The 11776-nt window shown below is 36.3% G+C and overlaps 1 protein-coding gene across 9 annotated transcripts; it reads right to left on the bottom strand.

Annotated features, from left to right (window-relative positions):
* On the bottom strand, positions 1 to 11181 carry LOC104592353 (Plant Tudor-like RNA-binding protein). 9 transcript variants are annotated; one of them, XR_016079359.1, is made up of 7 exons: positions 10988 to 11172; positions 9586 to 10014; positions 8733 to 9053; positions 6948 to 7224; positions 1823 to 1884; positions 813 to 877; positions 1 to 569 (listed from the first exon to the last, which is right to left on the bottom strand). XR_016079359.1 is itself a non-coding variant. In XM_088892781.1 (6 exons), exons 2-6 carry the CDS (start codon positions 9994 to 9996, stop codon positions 454 to 456), a joined length of 1038 nt encoding a protein of 345 aa, XP_088748907.1. In that variant the 5' UTR covers positions 9997 to 10014; positions 10988 to 11175; the 3' UTR covers positions 1 to 453. The 9 variants fall into 9 exon arrangements, 3 of the variants coding, with proteins under 3 accessions (XP_088748907.1, XP_088748906.1, XP_010249984.1); XR_016079356.1 differs by having other exon boundaries at positions 679 to 877; XR_016079360.1 differs by having other exon boundaries at positions 554 to 614.
* Between the last annotated feature and the right edge of the window lie 595 nt (positions 11182 to 11776).

The raw sequence follows: 11776 nt of genomic DNA on the forward strand, positions 1-11776 counted from the left end.
GAATACCAATCCATTCATGGCATGTAAGCTTTATTCTAGAAAGTCTAACAGATACAATTGGCCCATCCAAATAAATATCTGGAAGATCCATTCTGTGTTCAGCATGTGTTTTATCCATTACCCATACAATTCAGTCAGTTTGATTTCCAACAATGGAGGATTATTCAACCTCCAAGTATTCTTCTGGGCCCAGTAATTTATTTTAATCTAAAATAAAAAAAATAAAAAATAAAAACTACATTATCAGATCCACCCCAAGAACCAATCAGAAAAGATGATGCGAGGTCTCCATCCTGATTTAGTGCTCGGGTTTCAATAGCCATATGCCCATGCCCCATGCTCTCTAGTCTCTAGAAGCTCTTATCACCCGACCTTTGGCTTTGAGTCACCTTCCAGTTCCAGCTGCACATTTCCTAGGCGTTTCTTACGTGCCAGTATAATTGCTCCTCTCCGCTACCTCATATCACAGGCTTTTGCATCGATCATTCTACCGTTCTCTTCTTCTACAGCATTTAGTTGTAAGAAAGGTTTCCATTTCACCATCGCTTGATAATCCACCATATCCATGCCTGTAGAATGTTCAATACCACTCACTGTCACCAATCGACGGTAGTCTGCATTAAAGAACACATACTAGCCATATTAACTAATACAACCGAGCATTCATCAAACCATTACCTTTCTTTCAATTCCCTGACAAGCATGCTTATTGACCTCAGGCAACTTGAATGCAATGACTTGATGGTTCACAAATTAATTCTTCCCTACAAAACCTATAATTTAGGAAAAGGTTACACTTAAAAACAACGTACCATGAAATAACTTCCCTACATCCTCCTCTGATTTAATAACCGATGCTCCAATTTCTTGCTTGCACCTGAAATAAGAAAATTTTGCAATGGACGATCCAGCCCTTGAATGATAGTTGCATATAATGTTAACTTCTCTTTGTAAAAAGCAAAAAGACAAAAGATCAACCTAGTCGATGAGATTTTTTCTGCTTCAGATTTAATATCTATCACATAGTTAATGCTGATACTATCGCAAGAATAGGACTTAATTGGTACTTTGCCTTCCAAAATTCGCATAAATTTTACTTGTCTAATCGCTGCATTTTTTGCACAAAGTGGCCACTCCAGACTCAAACTTGTGCTCTCACACTTGCCACCCAAAAATTTACTATTACAACAACTAATGGACCCTATTGACTGCAATGTGAGATGACAGCAAGATTGTAGGTAGTGGATTTGCGAATTCCAAGAGAGTCAATCTCTCACCATCTCCCCATAAGTTGCTAAAACAATAATGTCTACCATATCCAACAAACTTGGCACAATGGAAATTGCTGTTAATATCTAGTCAACTGTTTTGCTTAAAACTAACCATGCCTGTTAGATGGATAACCGTTCAGCTATGATACCCACCAATACCCGTACATGGTGCCATATGCTATATACTTCCGACTTTATTGTCTTAACTCCTTGTCTAGCCATACTAGCAATGTATGGGTAAACATAGTATACATGTTACATGCAGAGTAACAGTTCAATATATTTCAATCCTTTCTAAAATAATTTCTGGAAAATTGACAAAAAAAAAGAGAAGCACAACATTTATCCAACTACCAACTCAATTAAAAGGTCAGTGCATGAGGTTGTCTACACTAGCCATATACTACATCTCAACCGAATATTGGTTGAAAACATGTTATAGTCATAGGAAGTGCAAATGTACAATGAATAACAGTCAAGACTCAAGAGTCATCAAAGAGATGAAAGAGAAGCTCCTGCTTACGATTTTGGCTCAATTAGCAAATATTTACCTCACCACCTGACATGGTAATTCTGCCTTCGATCAAATTCTTGGGTATCAGTCACTTACCCCCTGCAAGTCAGGCAAAAGCAAGATTGATAAAGGTGCACGTTCTTGATTGTTTACAACATCCTTTGAATATGGTAAGAGGAAAAAAGCAAAAGAACCATCAGAATGGTTGGTGATTATTGCTAGAAGACAAATTCTCTGGAGCAATGTTCTGCAAACCATACTGTGGCATCAAATCAGAAAGGGATCCAATCCCAGGTTTTGCAGTTCAACTTCAAAACTAGTCGGTCCTGGAGTTGAACCAGCCTAAGGTCCAGTTCCTGGTTTACTTCAATCAACTGGTCTGATTTTCTAAACATTTATCCTGAGGTACCTAAACATGGTATATTGTGTTTTCTTATGTACAGAGTACAGAAGTTCATTTCACCAGTTCCAAAAAATGCATAACGAATGCCAATTGCCAACTTTTTAGAAATAAACCTGTAATTTTGATTTAGTAGTTTATGTGATTGTCCACATTTTTTATTGGTAACTGTACTGTCAACAGTTTTTTTCTGTTAAATACACTTCTGAAGATATACCAACTTTTTCTTGAAAAACATCACTTTACCATTAATGCTCTGAACAATGGGAGGAAAACTCAAAGGCATATGCTCATCTTCAAGAGGGTATTTTCCAAACTTAAATCTCCATTGAACAACTCTCTCTACCATTATTCTTTCTTGCACTAGCCAAAATCACTCAAAACTTCTTAATCAATGTTAGCCTTTTTCCTTTCCCTGCTTCTCAGAGGCTTGACTTCAAAGAAGCTTACCCAGGTGTTTAAGGAATCTTTATTCTCAATTTTTCCCCGACAACAAAGCCTTATTTTCTATGCTACACTCTGAGGACTATTGCAAATTTTCTATGGACGTGGGTGAGAAGCAACTTTGGGGTGAAGGATGTACCTTGGAAATAGTCAAAGATTTTTTCAATTGCACGCAGCTGCAGGGCCCCAACAAAGAAGGGGCATAGCTTGGAAGAAAGCTCCCCTTGCTGTGTTTGGGACCATATCGTCTGAAAGAAACGCAAGGTTTTTTTATAACAAAATAGTGTTGGAGGACATATGGCTCTCTAAACTAAAAGCGAGGCTGCTCTCATGGGTTGGTGTGAATAGTCTTTTAAGGGGGAAGCCGTTGATACTTTGATTCTTATCTTGATAGAAGAGTCCTTTTTGTATAATCTACATGGGACTTATCAGAGGTTATTAAAATGCTAAAATTCCTTACCAACTCATATGAATGCATACAACCAAGAAAAATGCCAGAGGCAAAAGGACTATGGGAAGTAGGGTCACATTATATGGAACCTCTATCACCTCAACCACATATAAATAGATGGTTCATAACATTTGAAAATAAAATAATTTGCCCGGGATATAGGAAACATTAAATCCCCATGTAGCTTTACATTTAATGTTGCCTATTGTTCCCACAACTAAATTTCCTCTTCATCAAAATATGGTCATATCTCATCTTCAATGATACTTTTGAACTACCCAAAGAAGTCTAACTGTACTAATAAGCCCCTCTACATGACACACTGAAAATATGTTTTCCCAAAAGCATTTTTTGCACACATTACTTGAATGCATTTGCCCGAGCAATCATCTTGCTAACCATTACAGGCACATGAAGCTTTTGATTGTTGTGGAGACCCCTTTTTTTTTGAAACTGTAAGGTAAAGTATTTTATTAAATGTCAAAACAAGATACAAGGATAACCCCCTGTACAATGAAATTCTGTACAAGGGAAAACTGAACTGATCCAATTACAATAAGTCCAATACCACTAAAAAAATCTTACTGGTCCCGGAAAAAAAGAAAATCCTGATCAAAAAAAAGAATGTGTCTGTTTTGAACAGAGAGTGATTTTTTTTTATACATAAAATAACTAATATTATCAAATTAAAAACGTACAATAAGGTCCATCCAGTCCTGAGGAGAAAGCCAAACAAAAAGTACTTCCCTCCAAAAACTTAACCTTCTGATCAATTGTATGAGCCGATCTAGCAACAGTTCTAGGTGAAGAAATTGTATGAACAGAGTAATTTGCCAACCAAGAGAACCCCATGCCCGATACTTTTCTGAGAACCTCCTCTTTGAACTCTGCCTCCCTCGAAAATTCTGCTTTTTCTTTCACACCACATTGCCCAGAAGACTGATGTAGGGATGATGCTCCAAGCTACTCTGCCAGCCCTGATTAACTCCCTTAACAACCAGGCACCTATGAATCCCTTCACATCATCCAGAAAGCACATCTTAATGCTGTACATATCCAACATTCTTCCCCAAATCCAGTACAAGGACTCAAAATGCAACAAAAGATGATTCGTGGTTTCCACACTTCTATTACACATGATGCAACTCTCATCCGCCACCACTATACCTCTTCTGACTAAGTTGTTTCTTGTCAAAATTTTATCCAGAACCGCAGACCAAACAAAGAAATCTAATTTAGACTGCACATTTCTGATCCATATCCTATCACTTGGGAAGTTAGAGGCATCCTCCCTTGTAAAAAAGATTTAATAGAAAATTCACCTGATTTCTGAAAAATCCACTCCCTTCTGAGGTATACAAAATCTGTAGCAAACTGATCAAGGAATTGAGGGATCCAAACACAACACCCATTCTGCCTTTTCATACATTCTGCCACTGTTGCACTCCTGTTCACAGCAATCTCAAAGAGATCAGGGTACAGTACTTTAAGGGGGCCATCATCATACCAGTGATCCTTCCAGAAAAGGACCCTTAGCCCATTACCAAGTAATGGTTCCTGATGTCTATATCTGCTTGCTTTCTGTTTCAATTTGCACAGTCCCATGAATCCAGTTACACCCAAGTAACAGAAATTCAATGTGCAAACACATCTTCAACAATAAGAGTATCACAAAATACTTGAATGCCTCCTTTCGCAATTAAGCAAACTCACATTTATTTTTTCAAGAGGAAGATATCCAGGTTGGCACATCAAGGACAGTTTGAAACCCATATTGGGAATCCAGAAATTTTGGATGGAAGAGCACTTGGCAGGAAATTGAGTCTCATGGGAATGATTGCAAGAGCATCAGGAACTAGCTTAAGTTTTCAACTACTTTGTTCATACAATTGGAAAAGGAATAATTGTCTAAAGCTTTCAGAAGATATTGGTAGAAAAACAATAGCAAATGAGTGAAAAAGGGCGGTAAAGGGAAAACAATTAACTGTGCCACAAGAGGTCGAAGGAGGAGATGAAAGTAGGGAAATTCTTATCCTGATTAATGTACAACTTCTGAATCCTTTTTTTTTTTTGATACAATTCCTGAATCTCATTACCCTGTTTGTCCTGACGGCTGGGAGAGGTGTTATTTGGATGGCAGAGTTGGATGTGTTCATAATATCAATTATGGAGTCTTGTACGTTTTTGCTGCAACATAATATCAATTATTTTGATAAAAAAATGACAGTGTAAACTAAATTTTAATGAACGCAGCTTGGGAAATCCAAGGAGATCAATCATGGGAAGGGTTCTCCCAGAACCATGAAGGCAAGTGTTGGCATTATATTCAAGCCTTATTAGCAGCAGTGGAAACTTCATGCTAAGTTGCTATCTACTCACAATGGCTGAGATTGACTATCTTATTGGTTATAATATAGTTTAAATCACGGGAGATTATCAAGTTGTGATTAGGTGGATAAGGGGAGATGATTCAGATCATAGATGGATTAAAAAACCCGCTACCTCTCTAATGGATTGTCTTGTTTCTCTAGTTGGGGAAGGAGCTTATACAACGAATTTTATTGCCTCCCCCTCCTTGGTGTTTTATGTTAATTAATATTATTAATATTATTTTTTTGGGTGCAGAAGGAGTGAAGAGGAAGGCAAGTGAATGCTGTTAATACCTTTTTGGGATATGCTATTAGCTGGGGTGAGCTAGTTATATGTTGAATCTTCTTTATTAGGGTGAAGGTGAAAAGTTTGTACTTGTTCTAGGCAATTTATCAGGATCTACTTCCTCACTCCAACTAGATTATTATATTAGACAGTTTTCTACAATAACTACATTAAATACAGCCACACTCACACCGAGATAAAGTCTTGGGAGTTGATACTGTTACAGTTTCTCAAGATACAATGAATGTTAAGCTCACCTCTGTAATAAACATCAAAGAATGAGATGTAAGGTCTCTGGGTCACACATTGATGCTTATAGCAGGGAAGACCATAACAAAAACAACCCTCACATTGAACATAAAATGAATGCGCGCATGCTAAAGTTCCTTCAGATGCAATGGATATTGTCTGCACCTCTATAATAAACATCTATAATAGCAACACTATGGCCTCCAGGTCTCCAGGGGGAACCAGTGAATCATGGATTGATGTTTATAGTATGGAAGGAAGAAAACAGGAAATAAGAAACCTGGAATAAGGAAAGGAATGGATATATCTATGTTTTTAGTCAGTGATTTGCTAATCAGGCTGTATGTATGTGGTTCCATTTAGTTCCTTCAATCATGCATTTTCCTCTCAAAGTAATAGTTGGTTGCTTTGTTTCTAAGTTCTAAATAAATGCAGTTTCAAGACTTTCAACTATAGATTGTTTGACTTCATATTATATATAGCAGGAAAATAACCTGCTACTTCTCATCTGACAAAACATAGGAAGTTCAGACATATGCTTAGTTTCTTTGAAGACACCATTATTCCCTTACTTCATCAACTCTATACTTTTACATTTAAGGTAACAAAGATAAATTAAATAGCCATAACCTCCAAAAAGTTTCTGATACAAAAAATCACATTGACATGATTCATTTATCAGTTTTTTTCAATGTAGTACAAAATTGAATTGCACACTTGTGATTTTCCCTCTTTTCACTGAATTCAATACCAAAATTCATAAAACATTAACCCCAAGTTTCAGTAGATTTTTTTCTTCTTTTTCCCAGATATGACATTTCCAAACAAGTCCAATAGTGAATAGCATATCTAAATCAATGAGAATTGAATAATTTCCCGTGGTGATAAAACCATGTAACATATGGAGAGGAATATGCCAACAAGTGAAGGAAACATGCAATAATGTGGAGTGGATGAGTAAACCTTTTAAGCATCCACATATCAGGACATTCCACAAGAAGATTTTTATAAGTGTCTTCCTAGCTTCCTTCAGCACAGAAAAATGGCGGCAGCTTGCCTAACATGGAAGGAATAAAGGAACTAAAGAAGTTAATGATACCAATTGCTCATCATACACTGACTTATTTGTAGAGAATTGGATGCAGATATTGCCCCATTGTGTACACCGGGAGAGGTGGCAAAACCCCACAATCATCTTTAGACCTTTGGAAGCAAGGTGTTCAAGCCCCCAACTTTGGCCCTGGAAAATGCAGGGGAAGCATCAATAGTATCCTCAAAATTAAGTTCCTTATGATGCCAAATGGTATGGAGGACATTAAACTATTCGAAAATGGAGCCAGCAGCATGTTTAAATCAGAAGCGAGAAAGCATAGAGAAGCTGCATATTATTAATTTGTTCCAAAATCAACTTTTTCACTTCAAAGGAATAGAACAAAAGATAACAAGGGATATAAACAATAAGCATTAATTCCACTGGCCTCTGGAATATTAAGTTACATCCTTGATATCATGTAAATTCAAAATGTTATCTCTAAACCCAACCATAAGGATAAAACCCTTTAAGTGTTTTATACATGTTCAAATATAAGCACTGTCGTTGAAAATTAAATGAGCTGCTGCTCCATGTGCAACATAACTACATGGATGCACAAAATGAAACTAGTTGCATCAATGATTTTTTATCAATGGTTTACATAAATTTCACAAAATAGTATGCTATTTTTGACAATACAGCACTATGGGCTTTATTTGACACTGTAAGTATAAATCGCTTGATCTTTATGTCACTGCACGTCAAGTTTCAAAATTACAACCCAAAGCAACTTTTTATCTTGGTATTGCCAAATAAATTGTTAAAATAAGTCCTCTTTGCATAAGAGAGTCCTTTTAAAAACTGGAACAATATTAAAACAACAACAAATCCACAAAAAAAAGAACAGCAATTAACATCAGGATACACCTGGAAACCTTTCAAATTCTAGATTTCATTCCTCCGTAAGAGTTTATGGTACAAAAATTTTCAAAGTAACTCACATCTAGACAACTACATTGAATTTTCCAAGACAGGAGATACAAAATATAACAACTCATTTTGCTCCTTGCAATGTTGTGACCTGTGAGAGCAATAAAGAAAGAAGGAATTGAGCCTAATGGGTTAAAGGATTTTTGTGTTGTAGTGGGGGGGAGGTATAGTTCCAGGAAATTCCTTTCCCATCAACTAATAGGAAAATTTGCTTCAGAAGAAACTAGGCTCCTTAGTTCCTTCAAATGCTCATCGTTTGAAATATGGAGCATAAGACGTAGATTTGTTAGTAAAGCTTCTTGTTCCCAACTTAAGGACCCAGAAGCATATAATGCCTCCATAGTGCAGCGGTAGGCATGCAATTCTAATTTATGGACCTCTGCTGTCATTTCCTCTTTCATGGGAAGGGAATACTTTTTCTCATATCCCCACCCACAAGAAGATTGGGCATCACCAGAATGGCTCTCCCTATCCTCACTAGGATCTGTAAAAGATTGATGGTACAACGTATAGGGACTGATGCTATTAGCACTACAACTACCAACAGAGCATGCACTACTCTCGGCATCATTAGATTCTAAGCTTCTTTGAAGAAAACACTTGACACCACCATTTTGTTTTCCCTTCTGGAGTTCCATTTCAGAAAATCCAGTAGTTCTGTTGTTAAAGGAAGCATGCATGTATTTTTCACCCATCAATTCTTGTGGTGAAGCAACAGCATCTACCTTTTCGTGTAATGAAGACGGATGACTGGAAATCAGTCGTTGGCACCTAGAACCTTTTTCAACTGCTCTAATTTTGTGGGGTTTTCCTGCATATACTTCCTCATAAGATGAACAATAAGGTGATCCTCTCTTCAAAGTTCTTGAGGAAACCATGTGGGATTCCCGAAAACCAATGTTATCTTCAACAGGAAAACAATCATCCCCTGCATGAAGTTCTGCCCTTCTCTCCTTTTGCAGCTCATGGAACTGGAAGCTCGACTTCTGACAATACTTCAATGTTGACAATTTATTAAGTTTACCATCTTTACAATTCCCAGAAACCTGTAAGAATCAAATAAAAATAATTAGTCAATACAAAGAATGACAAAAGCACATAAAAATATTATCAATCTTGCATTAGCAAGTATAATACTTGTGTACAGAGAAGATTCCCAACAAAGCCCTCAGACACCAATAGAAACTTAAAACAACCATAGAAAAGCTATAACTAGATCGAACAACATGAACATAATCAATCAAAATTTATATTTACGTAAGAAATAATATATTCAACCCTGAAATGCGCAAACTTTTGAAGGGCAATATGCACCTAAATAAAAGTAAAAACAACTTGTAAACAGTGAACCTGTCTGTAAAAAGTTATGAACTTAAAATCCAGAAAAATAATTATATAATGATTAAAAAACCTCATATATGACATGGCTGAATAAACCATAAAACAGAAAAGTTTGTCAACTAGGGTATATAGAAATTAGAAAATCTCTTAAGACACTTTTTGAAGCTATTGAACAGAAATAACAATAATTATCAAAAATTAAGCTGCAGAGTGAAACAAAATCAGATAAAGAGTTACCTTTCCAACCACAATCCACTTGTCATCTTGCCAAGACTGTCGCACCCTGAGATCAGATTTGTGGACTCTGAATTCCCGGGAGGACCCAAGAAGTCTAACAAAAAAGTAGTTCCCACTGACAACCTTGGAAACTACTGCAATTTTCCATGAGCTATTATCAAACACCTCTACAAGGTTACCTGGCACCCAATTATCTGCACCTTCTGCCTGAGGAGGGCAAGGCCTAATAGATCTTCTAGAAACTCTCTCCACAATCGCCTCACTGGTGATGCCTGAGGATAAATCATATTTAACATCATAATTGTGCCCATTTCCAGAGATTATTTCAGCACAGCGCCATGAGCCAGAAGGCACCTCCTTCTTGCTCAGAACCTCAACTTTACTCCCTTTCTTGAATCTCATGATGGCCATATTATAGCACAAAAATACCTGTCACAACCAAGAAAATAAATTTAATATAACAAAAAAAATATATATGTATATATATCACAATTAAATGAACAAATTGCAAGAAATACAATTCAACCCAAATAATCAGAACTTCCTCTTATCTGAACAGAAAGAAAACCAATGAAAAAGAAGAAAACAACTCAATCTAAATATATGAGCAGGCCATGGACTCAAGATTCAAGAGGGAGGATCGTAGATTCAGAATAGAAATCTAGAACTATAACTAGCAAAGCCAACAAGAAGCAGAGAAACGAATAAATCTTAAAAAACATTACTTTTAAGGAAAAACCATACTTATCTATTTATCTAAATATATAAGTGTGCTTTAAAACAAATGATTATGCCTTAAAAATTAATTTTTAATAAAGAATAATATGTCCACTTCCAAGAATAGGTATGTGAGGATCAAAAGAAAAGCCAGGACCAAAAGAAAAAAGAAAGGAAAAGAAAAGAAACAAACCCTACAAAGCTACAATACCTGCTCTAAGAAAATTCATAAGGCAGTGCAATTGAAATTACAACGATCTACTATCTAGCACACAAACCACAAATAACCCTAGAAACTAAAAACCTGATCATACAAAGACAAACTGTTGAACACAAACGCTAACAAGATGCAAAAACAATCTACACTCGTTAACAACAGATAATAACAAACCAACGCAAAAAAGGTCTACTAACACTTTCACAGAAATAAACAAAAATATACACGCAGACGCAAAAATTACAAAAGTAAAAAATACATATATAACCAAAAACTATGATCAACATACAAACACAAATTGAACTCCTATCTGCAACAGATTCAAATTTTCATCAAATAACAAAAACAAAATAAACTAAATCAGTGCAGAAGAAACGCTGAATTTAAAACTTATTTTAAAAGTAAGCAGACTACACCCTAAAAACTGGATCGAATTGAAGAACATAAAACGAATGCATGCCCACTGACCTTCTCTATTTTTTTTTTTTTTCCTTGCGACGTTCGATCTCAAAAAATTCCCCTCTTCCCTCGATATATTTGTTTCAATCTTTCTCCGGAAGAAATTATTATGGTTTAGAAAAATTATACGAGTAAATACGGTAAATGGACTCTTCTATCTATTTGTATCTCTCTCTCTCTCTCTCTTGAGAGAAATTATTAAATTGGACTTTGTCGTGGATTTGAAGTCCGCTTTATAAAAGACAACGAATATACTCCATAACTTCCTAAGAATAGCTTGGTGGGTTGGATTTACGAATCCTCCCCGGAAAGAATTGTGTTTGTGTTGAAGAGGGGATGTCTTGGTCCCGTTTTGACGGTTGAGATCCTATCAAAGATGAGATGTAGAAGTAGATACATCTGTTTCTCCTTTTTTTCTTATTTACGCATGGTAGCCCAAGGACCAAGCCAGGGCCAGGGGTGGTTCAGACTTAAAACTTCTCTATCTCACTTCCTGAACCAGTGAGTCATCATAGTTTTTTTGATGGATTTTGCATAGGGCATATTGAAAATTTGAACCGCCAGTTAAACCAACAAAACCATGCCACAGGCTACCTTTGGTTTTGTGGGTGTTTATTAGAAAAAATGCTTTCACATAACTGTTACATAGGTATTGGCCTTTATTATACACATAAAATCAATATTTGGTTTTAATATTAAAAAACAAAATCGTTTAGATTTATGTATTGGGGGGGGGGGGGGGGGACTTCAAACTCCCGTTCCCCCAATGCTCTCGCATTTATTGAAATAAATAACTTA

The sequence above is a fragment of the Nelumbo nucifera genome, chromosome 8 (assembly GCF_055504915.1).
Source record: "Nelumbo nucifera cultivar China Antique chromosome 8, China Antique-T2T, whole genome shotgun sequence".
Taxonomy (NCBI): domain Eukaryota; kingdom Viridiplantae; phylum Streptophyta; class Magnoliopsida; order Proteales; family Nelumbonaceae; genus Nelumbo; species Nelumbo nucifera.